Here is a 23719-nt window from a genome sequence, read left to right on the forward strand (position 1 = left end):
GGGTTAATTTTCTTCCTAGTAGCTGGTAGAATGCTATGTTTTGGCTTAGGATGAGAAGAGTGCTGATAACACCCCAATGTTTTAATTGTTGCAGAGCAGTGCTTGTACCAAGCCAAGGACTTTTCAGTTTCTCACTGTCCTGCCATTGGGCAGGCTGGGGGTGCAGCAGGAGCTGGGAGGGGACAGACCCAAAGCAGCTGACCCAAACTGTCCAAAGGGGTATTCCATACCATCTGATGCCATGCTGAACAATATATAGGGGTGGCTAGCCGGGGAGGAGGGCTGGACTGCTTGGGGTTAGGCTGGGCATTGGTCAGCGGGTGGTGAACTACTGCATTGCGCATCACTTGTTTTGTAAACATTATTATTAGCAGTACTATTATCATCATTATTGTTGTTATTATTATTGCTATTATTATTTTTCTGTCTTAATAAACTGTCTTTATCTCAACTCACAGGCTTCACTTTCCTGTTTCTCCCCCCCCATCCCAGAGAGGGAGGGGGGAGGGTGAGAGAACTGCCTTGTGGTGTTTAGCTGCCAGCCAGGTTAAACTACAACACAGATAAAGGCTGTGTGCACTTATGAGGGAAGTGCTTGCTGCCCTAAGTACTGTAGATGGCTAGTTAAAGGCCAGCTACTTTACATCAAGGCTAAGCAAAAAGTTTTACTTGCATATTGCTTGTAGAGTGGAATTGCTCAGCAATCTTACCCTGGTGTTGTACTGGTGTAACTGACATGTATCATGTGATTAAGTTTTGATCAGAGATGGAAACTTCCACATCACAACACAAAGCACATGCACCTTTCCAAGCAAACCCATTATGTGGAGTCAGCCCTGTTTTCCTGACTTCGCAGAATTAATGGGTTTCTGTACATCCAACTCGGTATAAAGTGGAAACAAAACACATTACATACATTTTCTTTATTGCTGGACATTTTTATTTATTTTTTTTTGAGTAAGTAGGCGTAATTCCTTAAAGGCTGAGGTTTTTAATAACGGTAAATATTTTATTTCCTTTTTTTTTTTTTTTTTCCTGTGGGCTAAAAGATACCTTTGATCAAAATTTTGCCTTATATTACAGTTATTTCTGTACAAAAATAAAAGTCCAAAATCAGCTTACTTTTAGCTGATATTCCCCAATGTATTTACAGGGTACTGTCAAGAAACTTCATCAGGCAACCAAGTAAAATATAGAACTCTATATTAAAGCAGTTGCGTTGTATTCAGTGAATTCTGAATGGCTCTGACCTTTGCCAGTCAGTCTGGGTTGGAGAGTCCAGCCACAATTACAAGAATGGTGTCTTTAAAAGAAAATTTTTAATATTAAAAACTTACGCTGCCATTATGGAGTACTGGAACTGATAATTGTATTTCTGTATTAGAGCAGTCTATAAATATTCTCAGCTACATCTCTCTTTATAATACAGCAGATACAGAATGCAGACTTCTGCTACTTATAGGGTAATACATATTTGCAATAGTAAAACCAATGTATGAAAATTTTGGAATTTAGTTGTTAATAAAACTGCTTATAAAGTAACCATACAATTGTAACAACTATAACTCTGAACTATTAAAATGTACAGAAAGACTGTTTACACCATTGCACATACTTTTTCCCTTTGCTTTGAAAGACTTATGAAATACAGAATAAAATTAGTCAAATTTACTGACAGCTCAAATATGCACGTGCAATGTGCACATCCACAGAAGCAAGAAGAAGCAAAGTGTTGGCATCTGTCAGGAAGGCTGCCAGCAGCTCTCCAAAAAAATATACCTTACTCTTCTTCCCTCCCTCTTCCCACATATGTGCAGGCCAGTAGGTTAGTGCAGAATGGATGAATAAAACTTTGTTTTCAGTGTTCTGAAAGGGTGAAAAGTTTCCCCTCCACTATCATCAATTTTAGGTCAATGCAAGTTGGGTTTAATGTTGTAAGGCACTTATTACTGCTTGTATTGCAGAGTATCCAGTCCTAAGGCATTTGTTACATCAACTGAAGATAATAATGCTTTGGAAAGTTTTGAGTGAGCTAGCAGTTCCAGTATGTGACTATTTCAGCTGATTTTTCCCTCCCCACCCTCTGGTCTTTCTACAACAAGGTTGGAAGATGCTTTCCTTGGAAATTCTGGTTCTTGGTTAGCTTGTCAACAGATGTGATCAGTATCATCAGGTCATTTTGAGGCCAAGCAGCGATATGTTCTATTTAGAGTGCAGTAGAACTGGTTTTGTTTTCACCTGGAGCTGCCCTGGCTTCCATGACTACTCACTGATCGAGAGGTGCTGTAGCGTTTTTTCACAATCATACTGATGTAAGCTTTCATCAGCTTTGCAATGTCAACCACCTGCCAAAAGAGAATAAAGAGCAGAAAGTCCTCAGTAAGGTAACAGTATGTGAATGAGTTCTTTTATACACTAGCAGTAAAAGAAACTGTTGAGCTTTCAGCACAAGTCTTTTGCTGTTAAATAAAAACTCAGGACTTATATCCATCTCATGATAACTTCCCTTTAGCTTTACAGGGATCTGAAAAAAAACACTGTTAACAGTCGCAGCAGCTTCTTTAATTACCAAGTGATCTGGCTATCAGAACAGAAAGACGATAGTACTGACAAAATTCCTTCTTGCTCTTACCTCACTAGTCTCAAAAAGCAATTCTCTCTCATCCACCACAATCTTGTAGGTGTTGGCAAGAGGTGCTCCGAATGACAAGATATGTTCATACTGAAACACCTCCAAAGGCCTTCCTTCCCCACGCTTGTAGACAGAAACAGCATCAGCGCTGACTCCAAGCCACAACTCTTGTGGGAAACCTCCTTCTTTGCACTAGAGGAAAGAATGTAAATTAAAAGTAACAGTAACAGAAGGAGCCACACCACACTTACTGTTGAGATTCTTGCCTGTAGCTCTTTTTAAAAAGAAGTGTATTGCTTGTCCATCTTTGAACAACATTTTATGTTTCTCCTAAACACACTTACTTTACAAACTTACAGGGTAGCATTCTGTCCCTCTGTATTTTATGGGTAAGTGGCGGATTTAAATGCCTACAGTGCATGCTAACTGGAGCATGCTTTTAATATGCAACTTTTTATTACATCAGCTGTCTGAGCATTTGTGATATGGCATTTATGGTTTCACTAGTCTGTAATGAGATCACCAGCTATACAGCACAACCTATATTTTGAGTGGTCAGAAGGTCTTACTCACCTCTACGTCAAACAGTGTTGACCCATAGCCAGGCCATTCCTTAATCAAAGCCATATACTTTGCCATAGCCTGCTCCTGGTTCATCCTCTGCAGTTTTTTCCATTTGTCAATAATACTAGTCCTGGAAGCTGAGATTTCCTCTTTGACCCACATGTCTAACATCTGGTCCTCCTCGACCTTTTGTTTGCTGACAGAGCCACTGCGAAAGCTCCTCCGCAATGTTCCTTCAAGAAAGCTGGCTCGTTTCTTCTCAGCCTTCTCTGCTGCAGTAAATGTTTTGGTAGACTGTGTAATTCGAGACTTCAACTTTTGCAAGGGATATACTTCCTCCATTTCTGGTATGGTGGTATGTGGAGTGTAATCTCCCTGAAGGTACTGGAGACGCAAAGCTGCAAGGACCTGGAGCGTTTCTTCAGGAGCAGGATAGTGTCCTCTAATCACTGCTTCATGAGCCTAAAGAGAGGAAAAATGTAACTTTTTATGTACAAACTAATATTTGAAAGAACTGAGAGAGAAATGGGAAACAGATTTAGCGCCAAGCAAACCCAGGATCTGAAATAAATGAACCATCAAATAAAACAAATGTGGTAAATCTCATGGGAAATTTGTTAAACCGGTTAAGACAGGGTTTACCAGAAGAACTGCAAAGCAATTGATGAACTTGCTCACAGGAATTTCTCATACTAGTACAGCTCTTTGAGAATTCAATTACATAAGGGCAACTGAACCACTGAAAGGAGAAGAAAATTTAAAGGGGAGAAAATCAGGATCTAAACACTTGCTTGGGGGAAGTCATCTATGTTCAAGGGCATTGGGAAGAAATAGTTATCTACTTTGACTCAGTGCTATTAATAATCTGTCTGTGAAACTTATGTTTCATGAATGATGAGCAAAACCCTAAGACAGCTTTGTAACAGACTGCAATGAGGGAAAACAGTAAATCTTAAAAGGGTCCCAGATATAATTATTAAATTAATTTTAAAAACGTAGGTTACAGAACCAAAACTTTAGACAGAAGGGATCTCTCTGAAGTTAGTTGCTGAAAAACATCCATGTCTGACACTGACAGCAAATTGAAAAAACAACAGAACTGATGAACCTCTTTCAGGTATTTTAATATTAATCATAAGTATTGAGTGTGCCATGCTTTATAACTGTAATACTACTGGTCTTAGCAAGACATAAAATATTTGGCTCAACACCAGTCGGTACTGAATGCTGCATGAAAATGATCTGTCATATAAACCAATAAAACAAATCTGATGCAGAACTCTCATGGATTTTCTTATTACAGTTTAAACTTCATCACAAAGTGGAGGCATGAACTGGCGGACTCTTCAGTATGTAAAAACAGACAGTCTTCAGACTGGCAACGCTTCTAAGCCCAGCCAAGGCAGGCTTGTTGCCCAGATCCTTCAGCCAACAATGAGTGTTTCTAGATCGAGCTACAGCAGTAGGCTCTGCAAGGAGAATTCTGGTAGACTTGTGCTGTAACGTGGTGCTTTAAAACCCTAACTGTGGAAAGGAAGAAATACTCCATTACAGTGAACGTGTTCTCAATCTTGTGGGAAGAGGAAAAGGCTTCATCCATACAAAAATTAAAATATGTAAGCTCCTGATCACTTCATGCTTACCTGCCAACAGAACACTTATGTGAACTTGTTTGCATGCCAAGACACTGAAATCTTTAAGTGCCTAGTACACACCTGAAAGAAGCTGTTCACTGTAAGACTTTTTAGCCATCTGCAGTATAGTAGAAAAGGAGGACATCTTTCCACAATAATATCTGTCATCAGCAAGTTTCAGAGTAATTGCAAGACTTCATAAAATAGAAATCCAACTGCTGAGGCATTTAGTTTTCATTACAAATCATTTTTGCAGTATGGCCTCACTCTTTGCTCAGCACCGTGATTAAGTGGATTTTGGCTTACCATACCTGTCTTATGGTTATGGCTGAGAGCAGACTGATTTGTTTTACTATGGTGCCTATGAAATACCAATCAGGTTTTGAAAAGAAAAGCTGATGTCTGATTAGTTCTATACTGTTGCCAATATGGGTATCTCAGAATTTGCTTGCCAATTACATATTTTTACTTTATTTGTTGTTCTTTCTTAAGAAAATGGATTCATAAGAGCAAAATGAAATGCAGGCATTATCATTTTCCCCCCCCTGTATATAAATTATCTAGCATAGGTCCAGTTATCCATTTTTTTCACCACTACACATAAAGCAATTCACAGGTAACCCAGAAGCAAGAATAGTCATACCACTAGGTGAATCACATTTGGTTAATTTATGTCAGGATAAGCTTATTTTTATCACTGAATTGCCTTTATTTTTTCATTATTATTATTTCTACATTTGCTGCTTGAATAGTGCATTTAGTTAAACAGAAGCACAATCAAAACATTCCCCTTGTTGCCTAGATCTCGCTTTTTTCCTTCTCTTAAAATTGCCTCAGAACAAAACCTTTTTTCTTACCTGCTCAAACATAAAGGCAAATTCCACGCTATCTTTTGGGACATGTTCCGTGTCCAGGAAGCAGTAGAGTTTGAAGTAGAACTTCCAGTGCATCTCCCCAGCTTCGGCAGTGGCAGCAAGCCTACAGGTGTGTGTGGAAAGGGAGAGAGAGAGAGATCAGACCTTCATAATCAAACTCCTTTCTAAATTGACACATGAAAAATTTCAGCATGGCATTAGCTGAATTTTGCTTTCCTACACCTGGTAGCAATCTGGTATCATTGACAGCCGTTAGTTGTTTCAAGTATACCTGACTTATGTGATCTGGAGATACATATAAATATGTATTTAAAGCCCAAAACTAAATCAAGGACTTACAGATGTTGTCTCAGTCCTCAGTCAACTGTTTCTAACCCAATTTATCTTCACAATCTTTTATCTATGGCTCAGACAAGTGTTGATAAAAGTAACATTATTAAGTTATCATGTTACAAACTGTACTTGCACATTAGACATTCCTTTTTACCCTCATTATTATCATAGAAGCACTAGGGTTGAAAAAGCCCTCCAAGATCATCCGGTCCAACCATCCCCCTACCACCAACGTCACCCACTAAACTATGTCCCCAAGCACCACGTCCAACCTTTCCTTGAACACCCCCAGGGACGGTGATGCCACCACCTCCCTGGGCAAACAGTTTCAATACCTAACTGCTCTTTCTGAGAAGAAAATTCTCCTCATTTCCAACCTGAACCTCCCCTGGCCCAACTTGAGGCCATTCCCTATAGTCCTATCACTAGTTACCTGCAAGAAAAGGCTGACCCCCAGCTCCCCACACCTTCCTTTCAGGCAGTTGTAGAGAGTAATAAGGTCTCCCCCATGCCTCCTCTTCTCCAGACTAAACAGTCCCAGCAGTATGTAGATAAAGGATGCTGATTGCCATGCATATAACATAAGAAATGTATTAATTGCTATTTATTAGATTTGGCAGGAGAGAAGGAGAGGTGCACTCACTTTTCAAATTTCGCCAAGACATCAGCCACAATGGTTCTGCTTTCAATTGCTTTATCAGTAGTTCCATTGTATTCAAACAAAGCAAACATATTTCTGCTGTCCTCCATGGCCAAACCACGAATTAACTTTTCAACCACCTAATGAAAAACAGCACATGAAGAAATCATAGCACGGAAAAGTAGTACCACAGAGGCAAGACAAATAAGTAGGAGAAATTAAAAAATAGGTTTTACGTTAGGCTGTTAATGCTGCTAAGATATTCTCATCATCAGTATTAATTGTTACCAAATTCCACATTCATTTTTATCCTAAGTAAGGATGATTCCTTCAGAACATATATGTGCTATCACCTGCCTAGATATAAATAACCTTTGTATTTTACCAACTCGGCTAAAGTGTTCCAGCTTAGCAAACAATTTGGCCTCGTACACATCAGTATATACCTGAAGTTATTCCAATAATGCCTCTATTGAGTTGCTTAGTCTGTCCTGCATTTTTTTCCTACGAGAGAGCTATTGCTGGGTAATCCTCTGCAGTGTAAAGACAGTTGTGGTAGCCGGTATTTCTACAGAACATTCTGGAGGGGTGCGGCAGAGACCTGTAAGCCTTCCTGCCCTGACAGCAGTGACTGTGCCCTCCCACCTGGCAGAGACACCGATGGTGCTTCCAAGGGCTTAACACTGCTACTAGCTGGAACTGCCATTACAGGGAAACACTGGTTCTGTGCCAAAGCTGTCCGCCACCACTTCTCACCTCTCCAGCTGTGGTGTGCGAGTTGATCGTAATCTTACAGGAGCCCCCACCATGGCAATACACCGTAGATGTCATTTCCTGTCTGCTGATCAGGGCTTCTATTTCATCCCGTGATGGCACAAACTCTCTGCATTTGGTTTTTTTCAGAGATTCGTAAGTAAAAAGTGCATATTTCTCCATTTCAGTTCCTGGAAACTGGTCACGAACTCTGTAAGACAAATATTGTTTAAGTTGCCAGTCTGCAAAACAGAAAGTTTATTTATTTGAGAACCATTATTTCCTGAAAGTGACAAAGTACTGCTGTATTCAGTATGCTATTTAATTGGCACAGTCAAAGGTTTATCTTCACTGTCAAGGAAAGTGTTCTAACACGATTTACTGTGCGGTAACTTATGTACATACATCATCTTGTTCTGCAAACCTAACAGAAAGCAAAAACTGAACAGCCTTTATAGCATTAACTACAGGAACACTGTAACGGCTCAGATTTGACAGCAGGATAACTGTAATAATCTCATTGCAATCAACTCCCTTTCTGGTCAATAACAGTAGTTGAATAAAGACAAACCTACACTGAGGTACTACAGAAAAAAAAAATTGACAGCTCAGTTTTGCAGTAGTGTCACTTAGGATACTTGATTTCTATTCATGACATTCTTGAAAATTCTCTCAAACCTTACTGTTCAGCAGTTAGTACTACAAGTATTCAGCAATAACTTTAATGAATTCATTTTTGATTATACATTACTATAATATTTTATTTATAATGAATTTAATGAACTTTTAATTATTGAAAACCACTGAATTCCAGTAGCTTTTAGTACAGAGTGTTTGTGTAATATTTCCAATGACAAAATATCAGCTTCTTCAACCTAATAAGGTTTCAGTTATGAGTGTATGAAAAATTACAGATTCATCATCTACAAGGCATAAAAAGATTCCTGAAGAATTACAGAAATGCTTTAAGAAGATTGTGCAGCTATAGTGTTGAAACCAACCTGCAAATATTGTGTCAGATAGCTTTATTTTTATTTTTTTTTAAACAGGGAGACTATTTTATGAACTGATTTAAATTAAAAAGGTGAATCAATATTGTTATATTTTTTAAAATTCCAACATTTAAGCATAGTGTTTGATGTATTTCACTAATCTCACTTTGACAGGTATGTCTTCAAGGATTTTACAAACATTTTATAAAATAACTACATTCAGCAAAGTGATTTACAGTATCCATGTTCTAGCATAAACATAGATGTGACTTTTAAATTACCGAGAACAGTTTGTTACCATTGTACTACTTTTCCTAAGGGGACACGCTTTACATTCTTCGGCTGCATCAGAGCAAGAGGAACTCCACATTCTGGTTAATGCTTAGCTGTCAGAAATGTTGTTTTGTGTTTTTTTTTTTTCCCCTCAACGGTTGCTAAAGTCTTAAATTAGATTTGCAAATAGACATTTTTACTCTAGTACATCTTTAAACACTGTAATATTCTTTTATGTGCATAATACCTCAAAAAACTAAGGTAAGCATGATGAATAATTTTTAGGAACTTGATTTGGACAGTTAGGAACAGGACCTGTGCATACTTGCTGCGAGCCATTTAAGCAACTACACAAACTTATAGAAAGCCCCCCTTACCCCCTGCCTTTTGTCAACATTAATAAATAATGATTATGCATTCAGTTTCATGGGGTTTTCCTCGATTCCTTGAATAAGAATCAAGATCAACTCAAACACTGTTTTCTTACAACCTTTTTTTTTCTTTTCAGATTTACTCTTTAGCATAACCAGTTCAGTAAGTGAATGTATCTTCAAATCTCACTACGAGATGTCTAAACCCTGTTACATGTTATGGGGAAAAAGACAGTGAGTGAAGAAACTTCTTGCTCTTGTAGCTGAAAGCTTCTCACCTTTTGAGATGAAACTTGAGATATTTGAGGATGCTACGACTTGGCAGAAATGTGCAACTCATGCAGGTGAGTATTTGCCAACTATAAAGGTTCCCCACGCTCCCAGGGTTAGGCACTTTATTGGTCTGCTTGATGAGCTGACAGTAGAGCTCATCTCGAAGAGGTCGTAAATCATGTCCTGTTTGGAGGATACCTTGAATTATAGGGATGGGATCAGACATAGACTCCAGCTGCTGTAAAGAATTAAATATCTTGATAGCTTCATCCTGCAAAGTTGTGTAACCTTTATCTTTCAGCACTGCGAACAAAAAACAGGGAGAACGGTATTTAGACTGAGATATGAAAGAGAAAACACTCAAGCTTACCATAGGAATTGCCCAGTGATATATTCCATGGCCCTTATTATGCAAGATATTAGAATGGATCGTTTCCATTTCCAATGTATAATGCCAACTCATTTTATGAGCTATTCTGTTATTGAGATTTGTTCTGAATGTAATAAAATACCATTTTGAAATTTCTGACAATGTAGTTTAGAATGTGTATTTTGCTTGATCAGAGATTTTTGATGGAGAAGCTTCTTTGATGGAGAAAGGATCCACACTGCTGGAAGTGTATCACTTTGTCACTGTCACAAGAAAGTGGAAAGCTAGTCAGATTTTAAGCGAGGTAAAGCATGACTGGATTAAAGAAAGTGACAAGTTCATGACATCGCTTTTGTCTACAGCAGTAGAAGTTCAATTAAACCCCAAAAATATGAATAAAACAAAATCTCTGCCATGAAACTGCAACTTTCTTTTGAAGTCCTGGAAAAGAAGGTGATTTGATTGATTTTCACAATACAAGTTTTTCAGCACGGGCTAAGAACTTGCACAATATTCTTAAAAGCACCATGGTGCTTGGGTTCAAGGAATGAGAGATTGCTCCGGTGTCTGAATCAGCTAGGCCATCAAAGCAGGAAGCAGTACAGGCATATATTACATACACTAAATTTCTAACCTAACATTATACTATTAGAGAAAGTAACTAGAACTCAGCTGCAAGTCATGGCAATAACCGAACATCAGCCCATCTGTAGAGAGCTATTTAATATGGGAAGATTTTGGAAAGACTTCTACCTCAGAGAGAGCTAGCCTTTTCTGTCTATGGGGATTAGAAAGCAATCATGTTGCGTTTTGTGCATGGGACAACCAGCTAAAGTGACCAGCTCAAGATCAGAATTGTGGCTTGCCAATGGACAGGAGGAGGAAGAAAAAGAGAAAGCAGAGGTTTCTCCTAGGATTTTATTTTTCATTTTCATTCATGCAGCAGGATATCACGTGATTTATCAGGAAGCATTATCAGAAATACCTTAGCTTTTGATCAACTGTCACCTTCCACCCTCCTCCCAGGGATGAAACTTCTGATCTGAGACAAATCTTGTTTACTACGCAGTTGCAAAATAACATAAGCAAATCCATTTACAGGCATCATATTCATAACCATCGATAACCGTGAACTGTTCATTTAAAACAGACTTCTGAGTTAGTGATTGAACAAATATTGTTAAAAGACATGATTACACCTGCTTCAGGCATAAATGAACCATTACTTTTTCAAAGCATGCCCACTCACAACTTGTTTCATGGAAGTAATGCTTCCCACCACAACTGATGAACCTTACACTTGTGAATTGAAGTTGTGCAGCTGCAGCTCCCCTCATGGGGTATGAAAAAACAATAATTTGAGAAGGAGTGTATGATTCAAGGAGACTGAATGAATTGGCTTTTTTTCCTGATTTCAGTGCCAGGCTTTTCAAACTTTGTCATCTTAGCTGTGTTGGTGAGGGTAACAAATTTGTCTTAAAGCAGCAATAGCAATTTTCCTTCCTGTAACACTCCTGTAGGAGCACCACAAACACGTGGTTCTATGCTAGGTAAACTGCTGTTCTCTACCTTTTGCAAGAGAACAGAGAAACTTCTTTATTTGCATTACAAAAATAATTTTTCCACTATACCCATGGACTGAAAACTCCCATCCCAGAGTTTAGCTTTTCATACAGAAAAGTGTTTCTATGGCTGAAAAACTTACAGTTTAGATTGATGTCCCCATAAGGCAGCGGCAATAATGGCGAGTGCAACGGATGATGAGTGTAACGGAGAATAGGGTTTCTCTTATAGATCTGCTCAACCACGTCAGCATTCAGGCAGTTTTCCTATTGAGGTAAGAAAAAAGCAGGATTTGGGGTTCAGCACTAACAGTGATGCAATGCTTTGTGCCTTTAGGTTGGCTATGAAAAGGTCAGTCATCAGTGTTACTGATACTATCTGGTGCTAAATCCACTTGCAGGTACTGTGGCTGTCATGGCTTTCTGCAGGCTATGAATGCTTAGTGCCTGCTAACCTCAGTAGTTGCATAAGCTTTCTTTATCTATGCAGTAAAAAAACTAACCATAGCAGTGCTGCAGGAGACACAAATTAAGTTTCATAAAGTTTTTTGGAAGTGTGTTTTCATTGTACAATTATTTTATTCCAGTATTTCATGGCGGAAATTATATCAAGATATTGTTAAGTTTAGAATGATTTTTCCAGCATACCTAATTGGCCTTTTCAGTTGTAATCTGCTGGAACTACCATCAGCAAAATAGTCCAGAAAAATAGCTGCTGTAAACCTGATGCACCCACTCTGATGTCTAAATACTGTTCTTTCTTAGCTCAAGCCCGACAAATGTGTGATTACTGTCTTCTGTCAATCCTGAACTTCCACATATTTCTACTGCTCTGAAGAAAGGCTCTCAACAGCCTTTGGAGTTTTGAAATTTAGAACTTAGGACCTGATAATTTTTCTCCATGACAGAGGCTTCCACTAAGAAAAAAGGTTGGTAGTTCTCCCCCTTGATTCTTAGAAGATACTTAAAAAAAAAAAAAAAAAAAAAAAAAAAGCATTATCCCTTCTCCTGAAAGCAGATCAACAAAAATCTCTAGACCTTCTTTGGGTATGCATGCAATGTCCCCAGCAGGATCATAAAGCAGTAAACGTTCATAGAGCATGTTTCTTGCCATGCAGAGACATGATTAACCAATGCTATCATAAAACAAGAAATGAAAGACATTGGGGGTGAGGGGAGAATTAAAAAAATAAAAATAAAAGTCATAGGAGCTGTCTAATCCACATCCTGGCACGCTGCTCACTGTGGACATAGCCAGACAAGTCTGCTAACTCATGAACTCACACACTACAGCTCTACTGCCTGATACAGCAACGTCTGTTAAGTTGCCCAAAACAGTACAGCTTATTTTAATGAAAAAAGTTTTCCCTCTTTCCCTTCAATTTGCAATTCATACTTTGTTCTTATACTGTTTAAATAAAAATTCCTTTAGCAGGTGAGTGAATACATGAGATTCCACAATTTCAGTCCATGTCACTGCATGACTAAAATTCATGTTTTCTGCTTTATTACTACATACTGCAAAGGCAACATTAAAAAAAAAAGACCGATTTAAAATATTTATTTAAACAACTCTTCTTTCCCAGTTCCACCTGTTTGTTCCTACCTTAATATCCTGAATAAGCTGCTGAGTTGGGGTATCAATCGGTGCTTTTGTGTCAATCACATTCTGGATGGCACTTGACCAGCGGGTCGCTTCATTAAGCAATTTTGTGTAGAGACGGTAGCAATGTTTGCGTCCATACACAGTTACATTCCAATAGCCTAGCACAACAATAAAAATTGTTAACCATGGAAGCAGCATCTATAAATATACCATGACTTCTCTCTGAAAACAGATAGTCCCATGAGACCCTGAATGCTGAATTCTGGATTGGGCTGGCAGTTTTTCAGGGACTAAGAAGTTGTACTGGCAATTCAGTAACATAATCTGGACAGTATGGTTTTAAAGGAGTTTCTCTCAATTAAAAAAGCATAAGAATAATCTTAGAACGCAACCATCACCATGCTGTCTTCCATTTCACCCAGTAATCTTAGTACAAGTGATCACAGAACATCATTGTGGAATACTGTGAGTGATACATGGCTTGCAGGCCCTGCTTCTCCAGTCCTGTCTGTAGAAGAAAAATCTAAGTCTTGTTTTGTATATGAGTCTTTCATCATCTATGGCACACATGCTAACAGGTATAAAGCACGAGCTGCTACTGCTTTTTTAAAACAGTCATTAATTTCACACAAATGAAGTGGCAAAGATGACAGAAGAGCATTTCAATTCAAATTCACTCTCTGCATCATTGTATAGGCTTTTTATGAAGCAGATTCAATTAAATAAAATCTATTTCATCTCTCACTAGCAAAAGCCTCTTTGAAGTGTCAGTGACCCCAGTGAGATTACATAGGGCTGTCAATGCTTCTCATTTGCAAACAGCCATGTCTGAGCTGAAAACCAGCATGGAAATGTGCTCTGCAGCTGACTCAGACGTAGTATGTAGGTTAGCACTGAGGACTTTTACTCTAGATCTCTTTACACTTGCTCCACGAATGTTTGCCCTCACAATTGTTACCCATGTGTCTTTAAAGTGAAAGCATACGTGTTCAAGCTAATTTAGCAGCAGTGTTGGTCAGTAATTTGAATGCTGTTGAGAACAATTTTTACTGTTGTGTACATAATTACCTGTCTTCTGCCCAGTAGTCCATGTAAAATACCTCAGTGACTTAGGGACCTGATTTGGTTATCAAACTGCAACTCTAATAATCTATTTAAAATATTCTTATGCAGTGTTTGTTGTATTACTAGGTAGGTAGGCCAGAAGGTAACTGAAAGGAGACTTGAACCCTGAGCAGACAATTACCTGTCTCTTTGAAGATTTTTTCATCAGGAGGGACCACTGAACAGAGGCTGTTTAGGACCAGTGTACCCAATTTCAAAGCATTTTTCTCAGAACTCTTGTAATAGTCCAAAGAATTGTGTGTCAAAACAAACCAACGCTTCTTGAGTTTTAATGAAGACATCTTTGGGTTGTTTTTTACTTCCTTATGTAGCCATCCTATTAAAGACACAATTTAAATCACATTTGTTTTTTTCTTTTTTTTAACAGTTGGACAAAATTAAGTTGCTACAAGTTAGTTGCATACTTCTAACAACAAAAACACAATGTAAATTATTTAGCTCACATATTAAACAACTTTGAGTAAAATTTTCAAGCAAAGAAATGATGAAAATACCATATAAAATCTATATGAAAACTTTTCAACTTTGGTGTTTACGTAGAGAAATTCTTTTGTCAACTTACAAAGTTGCTTTTGTCCATATTAGTGTCTTCTAACCCTGGAGTTATCTGCCTCTGCTCCCTCCCCATAATCTCTAACCAGTACCCCTTTCTTCTCATTTACTGCATGTTAGTTTGCACTGCAGGTTGTAACAGAACATATTTTTAAGTACGGGCACTTATAAAGCAGCAGAGATTATCCAAGGTTCAGGCTGTCTATGAAAAAAATATGGTATTTCATTAAATGGGCTGAGATTTTAGATTTTCATTCCTTTCTGTTTATAAATACCTGATGTTTGTCAAAAATTAGGAGAAATTTCTTCTCAGAAAGAGTAGTCGGGCATTGGAATGGGTTGCCCAGGGAGGTGGTAGAGTCACTGTCCGTGGGGGTGTTCAAGGAAAGGTTGGACCTGCCACTTGGGGATGTGGTTTAATGGGTGACGTTGGTAGTAGGGGGCTGGTTGGGCCAAATGATCTTGGAGGGCTTTCCTCACCGTAATGAATCTATGAGAGTGAGATAATTTCAGCTGTTTTCATTTGTGAGTTAGTTATACTGTACAAAGATGAGGCTCCAACACTGCCATACTATGCTAGCATATTACACAGATTGTATTGGGGTACCATCTCTTTTGAGGTTAATGGATATTGTTTACTTTATTCGACTTGGTTCTTACCCCTCACAATGAATTCTTGTCCTTCCACTCTAGTGTCCCCCTTTGACCTCTGAAGCAGGGTTATCCAGTGATGCATCTCTTCAGGAGTGTCAGCATTACAGTGAAGAACACGATTAGCAGTGATGATCACAAAGGAATTGGGTCTATGAAAATAAAGATCGAAAAAGCCTTTACAGTCAACATGCTGCTTAAGTCATTCACCGTAAGCATAAACACCCTCCATTGTTTGCATTTTTGTATTCAGATAAATATTGTCCACCTCTACAGCATTTATTTCAACACCACTAGATCTAAAAAGTATTAGGCATTTTAAAAGACACGACTGTGTTGGATTCACACTGAAATGGTCAGGCTCTGAATAGTGGAAGGGTTCAATTTAAATTGCAACTTGTCCTATTCTCAAAATAAATCTATCATGAGAAAAAAAATCAAATCTTTAATCAGCTTTCAATCTTAATCACAATTTTATTTCAGGGTTGGATCTATTTAGCGTGTCTGCTTCGGTAGTTACATTAGCTAAAATCAACAATTTACAATGGTCTGTAGTGAAGCAGCATGTGAACACATTCTTTTATTTTTAATGCAGTGCATCCCAATTTGCAGACAGTACAATCCATTTATAATGACACTCTGGCTTTTATCCAATCCTACACCAGGATTCACTGAAGCATAAAGAACTAGCCTGAGTGAACTGTTCTGATGGCTCTCTGGATTAGAGGTGTAGGTTTTTCAGCCTATAAACACTTGTTTCAACCCTTTACCATTAATTCTTTTCATATTGTAACACAGAATCACAGACTGGTTGAGGTTGGAAGGGACCTCTGTAGACCACCTGGTCCAACCCTGCTTCTCAAGCAGGGACACCTAGAGGAGGTTGCCCAGGACCATGTCCACCCACTTGCTAAGACCTGTATCAGGTGTAGAAAAAGGGAATGATGCAGTCTGGGCTACCCCATGCATAAGAAGGGCATAGGCTTTCGTTATATGGTTCTAGCAAGAAGGTAATTGGGTAGAATTTAGAACCAATTAAAATTGTTTATGGCAATAGTTCACCCAAATATGACCCAATATGTCCGATGTGTGTGTGTGTTGTTTAAAGCTTGATAGAAGTCAGAATAAAGAAAAAGTAATAAAAATGATTAGGAGATAAATATATAATACTTGGTGAAGGGAGGTTACAGTAAGTCAAGTAACATGAAAAGGACAGAGCTAAGGTATAAACTACAGTAAAGCAAGCTATCAAACAAGAGGTTCTGACCAACAGTAGCCAACTTTACAGGCTCCCCTTCTCCCCAGTTTAGGGAAACAGAAGAAACTCCATTCTTGGGATTCCTTCTGAATACAAATTTAAGGGGCTCTCTGCTTAGCTCCTCTCTTTTAAGGTTGCAATAATGGTTTCATATGTGTCAAGATAAAATTATTCTATCACCTACATCGGTCAAATTAATTTCCTAACTGAAAACCCTTCCATCCCTGATTTGCATTCCTAGACTCAGAGAACTAAAAAAAAAAAAAAAAAAAATACAAGAAAAAAATCTGTGTGAAAAAAAATGCTTACAGGAGAAATGCCTCTCTAACATTCTGAAAGCTTTGGACATCTGTCTTGTATTATTTAGAAAACCTGAGCTTACAATCACAGCTACTTGCAGTATCAGGATTGTGGTAGGCCAAGGAGAAACCAGTAACTTAAACCCAGATGTTTCACACATTTGCAATGAGGAGCCTGTAATGAACTGTTCCAGTATGAATAACACCTCAAAGCCAGAGCCATAGTCTGAACTCAGATAATTTTTTATCCCTCAGTACGCTGTTGCTAGTTCAAGAGCTAAGAATACCCTGACTGTTTTCTGTTTATTTTTAAAATGCTGCACTATTTTGTTTGTTATAAAAGATATTTTTATTTTAGGAAATAAGTATCATCCATCTAGAATACAACATTCTTGCAAGAGAAGATGAATAGCAAAATATTAAGAAGATTTTTTCTCTCTACCGTATTGCTAAGGGACTCAAAAATAGGCTTCTCTTTTTCAGGAGTATTACTTGTGTAAGTGAAAGAAACATTTAATCTTCTGCTTTTGGATCACCATATTAGTAAAACAGCTGAATGGTTCACATATGGAGTAATGTCAGGGAAGTTAGTGAAGTCCTCACATAAAACATCACTCTACTTACCTTCCCTCTTTCAATGTGGCGTTTGATATTATGAAAAGGGAGACAAAAATAATGCCTGGATGGCCAGCAGAATATGGGGACTAAAATAAGAAGCATCTCATTTTGACTAGAGAAATGAGAAAAAGAAAGTCACCAGTCATGGTTCTGACTTACCTATCTGGATTGTCAGCAGCACAGACAGAATCAATTAGTCCTACATCGAGTGTACCCTATAAACAAATGTCCAAGCAGAAAAGGAGGAAGACATTTACTATTACATTACTCACAGTGCTTTACTCAGAGACAGGTGATAGAAGCTGCAGCTTTGATCAAGCAAAATGAACCGCAGATTTGGGCAGTGGTTTCTCCTAACCATTATAAGGAGAGGAAAAACTAAGAGACTCAGATAAACATATTCAGTAAAAGTTTATCTCTAGTTAAGTTGGAGACAGCTCAGAAGCTGCTCTAATTTTTCTATGCTCCCAAACCTGTTTAAGTTTTGTCTTAAAAGTGCCACCCCACTATAAATGGCATTCTCTGAGGGCAAACATTTGAAGTTTGTGTTTCCCTTTGCCTGATTGTAGGTTCCAAATTTATCACATTATTCCCAGTGAAAGCTGTAAAGAATGACAAATGCAGGACAAGGAAAATCTCAAATTTTCTACTTGTGCTTTTAATTTACTCATTAACTGTATCATTGCAAAGCTTCGAACTCAGATGTACACTGTGGCGTGGCAGGGAACTGGACCAAACAAAGAAAAAAAACCAACAGTGCTCGCTTTTCACTGAGGCAAATGATGGGGATGGGGAGAGAAGCCAGCCTTGTACAGAAGCCACTCTTGTACAGGTACAGGGCCTAGGACCTGGAGCCTCTAGCCAGTGTCACAGCTATCACTGTCAGAAGCTGCAGCCACCATAGTGTCCCTTTTTTTCTAAAAATCTTTGCTTTGAAAAATTCTTCAGATTTTGACTTACCACAGCATTTTGTGGATTTGCCTGCTCATCATGCATCTCTCGGATCTCTTGCTCTGTGGACGCATGGACTTGACTCAGAACACTAAACCACTGGCTGTGGAGAGAAAGGCAGCAGTGTAAGTAAAATGTTGCTTGTGCACAAGCCTTTTGTCACCTTTGTTCTGCAGAGATCTAGCAGGTTCTGCTGGTTTTTGAAATTGCTTAAGATTCCTTTTGTCAACATGCATAAATGCAGCAAAGCTTTATGTCAGTTCAAGTAATACAGGATACAAACAAGCCCCTCCAGGTCTCCCATCCAAGTTCATGTCATACCCTTCTTCCTGAAGACAAATACCATGTATAAAAAGTGGCACCTCTAAAAAAACTGGCAATAAGCACACTGAAACATCTGAGTGTTTAGAAAGTATTTGTAACACATTCCACACATTTCATCTGGGAAAAAAAAATAGGTTACTATCTATATACAAAGCCTTTATTGGGAAATCCAACCTTCAGATAATAAATTTTGCTACACTGATAACATGACCAGTAATAGTTTCAATGATACTTCTCCAAAGGCCGAGAGGACATAAGTCCTCTGTAGAAACACAATTGAGAGGGGGGAAAAGAATAAAACCCTCAAGCAACTACCTCTACATTTTCTGTTCCCTGTGGAGCACTGGAAAATCCAGCTGCTGGACAGACTAGGGATGTTGAACCAGAGCCAATTCACACCACTCCAGTAGCCTTGTATTTCCACAGTAGAGAAACTGGCAGAGAGGTTTCCAGTACTCCTGCCCCAGTGCTGAGCAGCAATTGCAAAAGGATTTAATTCCAACCACACCTTCTGCTTCTGGGAAATCTCTACCCTCCTGGCATTTGTATATGATAAAGCTCAACTACTCTAAGCAATTCCTCTGAAAGAAATTTGAGGGCAGAGCTTGGCCTGTTCGGCAGGTTCCTGAATGCCATTCTTTGAGATACGAATTTGCCATTCTAATGAAAACTACCTGGGGCTGAGTTTTCAAAGGGCTCAAAAACCCAGCCTTTAAAACTGAGTCCTCACTTCTCTGCAGAGGGTTCTCAGTCACCACCAGGTTGACAAAACAAATGCAGGATTAATGGCTTTAAATTTAAAGCTATTTTTTCTACAATTATATTCAAAGTATTTATGTCTATGAAACTGGAGTGCTGTCTCCATAACTGGTCACTGAAACCCCCTGAAATGAGGGTTGCCCAGAGAGAATGAACCATCATCTGAAGAAACCTAAAACTTACCTACCTGAAGATTCCCACAAATTCTGCTTTTTTTCGAGGCTTAGGAATTGCAAATGTATTTAAATGTTAACCTTTTATTTAAAGACAAAAAAGACTTCATAGCACTGTATGCACAGTTAGTAATAATTTGTTACTGGACTAAAGAACAATCCAAAAGTTTCCTAATTTCACCATGCAATCTTGGTGTAAACAATGAAAAAGAAATCCATCATTCACTTTGCAAAAATGACAAGGGCAGATTTTACTTTCCTTTTGTTTTCTCCCTCTTGGGACGTCCCTTGGTTTTCAGCGGAGTCCTCAAACACACTTTCATGAGCAAAAATAGTAATTCCTTTTTTTTTTTTTTTTTTAAGGGGGGGGGGCTCAGGTTTCTCTCCCCACCCTCCCCTTCATTTGAACAAAAAGCAACCTCAGTTGATTGTCTAGCTCATGTGCAAAATAATTTTTCAATAGCCAGAACCAACATAGTACAATGATTTTGTACTTCTCTTTTAGCAATGCCAAACATTAACAAGGCTTTGACTGAAGCCAATCCAGAAATCCTTGCACATGTCCCTCATTAAGGTTTTCTAAGATGAATGTGAAAAAAGCAAACTTGAAACATATTGGAAAAAAAAAATAAGCTGGATGGTATGTTATGTATACTATATACAACAATGGTGTGTAGTGCCTCCTCTTCTATGTTAAAGAAAAAAATTTAAAAAGATGCCTGGCAACAGACAAATTTTTATGCTGGCAATTCATTATTGATCCCTGTGGAACCTTTATCAGGGCATGTACACAAGTCTAATAGAAAAGGCTTTAGCTAAGCCTTCATTTTAAAAATTACATCAAACAAGAATCTTAACAATGATTGCTGAAAAATTTATACATAAGTGTAGTTTTAAGGATGCCTAAAAATGAATCAATGACTGCATTGTAAGCATTGCTGAATTTATATTCAGGGTCATGTGATACAGGAAAGTATTATAAATTCAAAACAAACAAACAAACAAAAAACAAAGCAACTTTCAAGGCTTCAGAGCAAGGCTAGCTCAAGTAATGTTGACATAAGCATCCTGTGCTCTGGCCTTGGGGCAGCAATGCAATGGGTAGTAATATTTGATTACTAAGCTTGCTTTATTTAAATGCTTGATTTTTAGAGGCAAGCATATTATTATCTCACACAAACGGTAGTGTGGGGTTTATTTTATTATTTATTATCATTTTTTTTAAAGATACACTACACCTGATCTGACAAGTTAAGCTTGCTGTTTACCTACCAGCATGCTCCTACAGCCTGATATGGATCCTTCAGCAAAAAATGTTAAGACCTTATTTTAAATCAGTAGTAAGGCCAACACTGTTGCATGTTCCTCTTGTTCATGAACACGCATTCACTCTAAAATCCAATGATCCCATTGCAACTTGAAAAGAATTAGGCTCTGCTTAGGCAAAAAGATCCCAACCCTAAACAGTACTTTATATTCAAAAGGTGGGAGGGATCTTACTGATCTATTCTGTGCAGCTAAATGCAGCAGGGTTATGCAAAAGAAAAGCATCAAGAGCCAATTACATCGGCAGGCCTTCGGAAAAAGTGCTAAATGCAACATGTTTAACACAGCCTGACTATTTGGTGATAGTGGGTAAATAAATAAATGATATACACAAGTCAGAATGGCAGGGAGGTTAAAAAGAAAAAAAAAAAGCCTCATGATTTTCATACCTTGCATCCTCAGGAGATTCAGCGATCAAGTGGTAGGTCCTATCACCCATTATTAGATCAATACCGTTTTCTTTGCCTGTATTATCAACAATCTCTCTGAAAAGAAGAAAATGCCAAGACTGAGCATTAGATTGTCACTGTATTTTGAAAATGGCTATTCTCCTGAGAGGATCACAAACTACTGACATTCAGAGTAACAGCAATCAGCATTGTTGAACCTGACTAGTGTTTTATCTCAGACAGTACTAATACACCAAATGATAGTTGCCATGTTTTCTACCTAGACTATACAGTACATCCATGCTACTTTATGAATGTCACTATACAAAGTTGACTACTCAAATGTTTTACCACGAACTAAAGGAAAAGCATTATCAAACCCTGAGAGAGGAAAGGACAACTGAATTTAGAAATGGAAACATTTCTGAACTGATTGCATACCAATAGATTTTGGAGTGGTAAAAGGAAAGCCCTTGAAGAATAAAAATAAAACCAAACCAAACCTTTATTAGTGATTCTGTGTAGCTGTAAGTCAGTATGAAGACGATTAAAAAAATGTAACTTCCCAAAAAAGATGATCGCTCATCTTCTGAAAAATTACATCTTTCTAATTTGCAGTTTGGATACCTAAGTACTGATACACCAAAAAATCATGGACCACAAAGCACAAGATTTTTAAGGGGTAACTGAAATAATGTATTAACTTTTGGAAGTTTTTGGTGGAAGATCAAGACATTCCTGAAGCTTAAGAAATAAATCAACTTTATTTCCTTTTCACTGTTTTACTGTATTTGTCTGAAGCTTATTATTTCCTTCTTAATGATCTATGCTTCCTTATCAGCTCTACAGTTCTCATAAATCTCTCTCCTACACACAACATGCGGTCTCTCCTTATCAGCCTCGACAATTTGTTTATCTGCTGTAAAAATAGAATGCTATCCTTCTGTATTGTTTTCTTTCATTTGGACAATGTTACTGGGAGGAAGGAAGATTTGACCTACAGTTCAGCTTAGGTTCAGCAACCTTTACCTGACAATTTTAAAGGTATGTTCAGCAAAGAACTTCTTCAGGGATCAGTCAATGAAACAACACAGTGACAACAAAAAGAAGGTTTAAATGTATTAGAAAAAGAACTAAATAAATGCTACGGCACACAAGACAGAGTTGAATTCAGTTTCAACATAAAAATTGTGATAGGAAATTTAGTCTACATGGAGTTTTACTTGACAGCCAGCAGCCCATTGGTTTTACAAGAGCATGTCAGGATGCTCACCAAAACTATTTGCTTTGTCCTGCCTGAATCCAAAGCTCAACCAAGGCTTCCAAAGAAAAGCTTAAACTAAGCTTTTAGTTTAGTTCAGGTACTCTGTTAAATGAACAAAACAAAACGGACAATTGCAGTTTACAAGATTCTCAGTGAAATCAAGTGTTACAGCTGTTTTTCTTTACCTTGGAGTAAAGCTTAGGTACATTTACACAGAAATAAGACTACCAATATTAGTAAACTGTAATTTTTAAATTAGCTAATCTATGCTCAAAAAACACGTTGACTGTTTAAAATGAAAAATGCTATCCCTTAGAAAACTTTTTTTGATGCATGCTTTATAAAACATAGAATTTTAAGGCATAAGGAATTTCTGTTAGCAAGACAAATTGTTAAGTTGGGTTTAGTAATTGTAGAGTTTTGAAATGAATATATCCATTTTAAGACTTTTTTTTTTGTGGAACTACCATAATTATTTCAAACACGTAAAAACAAACATAAATGTACACCAACGATACAGTTTTGACCCATGCTAACTTAATTATATTCATCACCTATTAATTCCACCCTCTCCTTTCTGTGTTTGCTTGCGGCAACAGACTTGGCAACATGCCCTGAATTTCCTTGGGAATCATTACAGACTAAGTAGGGCCTCCAGTCTGGGAGAAAGCATAGATGGGTTCATCATAGCAGCAGCTTTCTGAAGTATTTGGCTCTAGCTTTGCTCTGGATCAGACTTAAGAGAGAGCCAAGTGAGGACAATACTTGCTTTCAAGATCATCAAACACACGCTCGTGCTTGCATTTGTACAAGTTGAGGGCAGAGCACTCAGTATTTTCCTAGATTAAGTCCCAACAAGTATTTAGGAGGAACTACAGCTAGCATATGAACACACGTAAACCTACTTGGCTGTTCGGACATCAATGGAACCCTTCAGCTTTTCTTCACTGTCATTTTCAAAGTACATCAACCTGGACTGCCTGAGAACAAACCATCGTTTCTTCCAGTTCCTTCTGGAAAGCGTGGATGATCCACCCCCCTTTTTATGAAGCCATCCCTGCTTAAGCGCTTCCTGCTTGGAACGAAACCACAGGAAGGTCTCATCTTTGAGGACACACCAGCGTCGCTTCCATGTGTTTATTAAGCCACCTG

General features: G+C 38.1%; 1 protein-coding gene across 1 annotated transcript in view; it reads right to left on the minus strand.

Annotated features, from left to right (window-relative positions):
* Positions 1-2174: 2174 nt before the first annotated feature.
* Positions 2175-23719, minus strand: part of MYO10 (myosin X) — a gene marked incomplete at its 5' end in the record, with an annotated part of 161414 nt that continues 139869 nt past the window's right edge. Inside the window, 15 exon segments of the mRNA XM_084306880.1 lie at positions 2175-2345; positions 2633-2824; positions 3206-3658; positions 5688-5808; positions 6682-6818; positions 7435-7642; positions 9346-9643; positions 11416-11539; positions 12879-13036; positions 14125-14319; positions 15216-15358; positions 17541-17596; positions 18342-18435; positions 21304-21399; positions 23473-23716. Coding sequence (XP_084163006.1) covers positions 2235-2345; positions 2633-2824; positions 3206-3658; positions 5688-5808; positions 6682-6818; positions 7435-7642; positions 9346-9643; positions 11416-11539; positions 12879-13036; positions 14125-14319; positions 15216-15358; positions 17541-17596; positions 18342-18435; positions 21304-21399; positions 23473-23716 — 2630 coding nt within the window. The 3' untranslated portion in view covers positions 2175-2234.

Source organism: Netta rufina, assembly GCF_964035555.1.
Source record: "Netta rufina genome assembly, chromosome: 2".
NCBI lineage: Eukaryota > Metazoa > Chordata > Aves > Anseriformes > Anatidae > Netta > Netta rufina.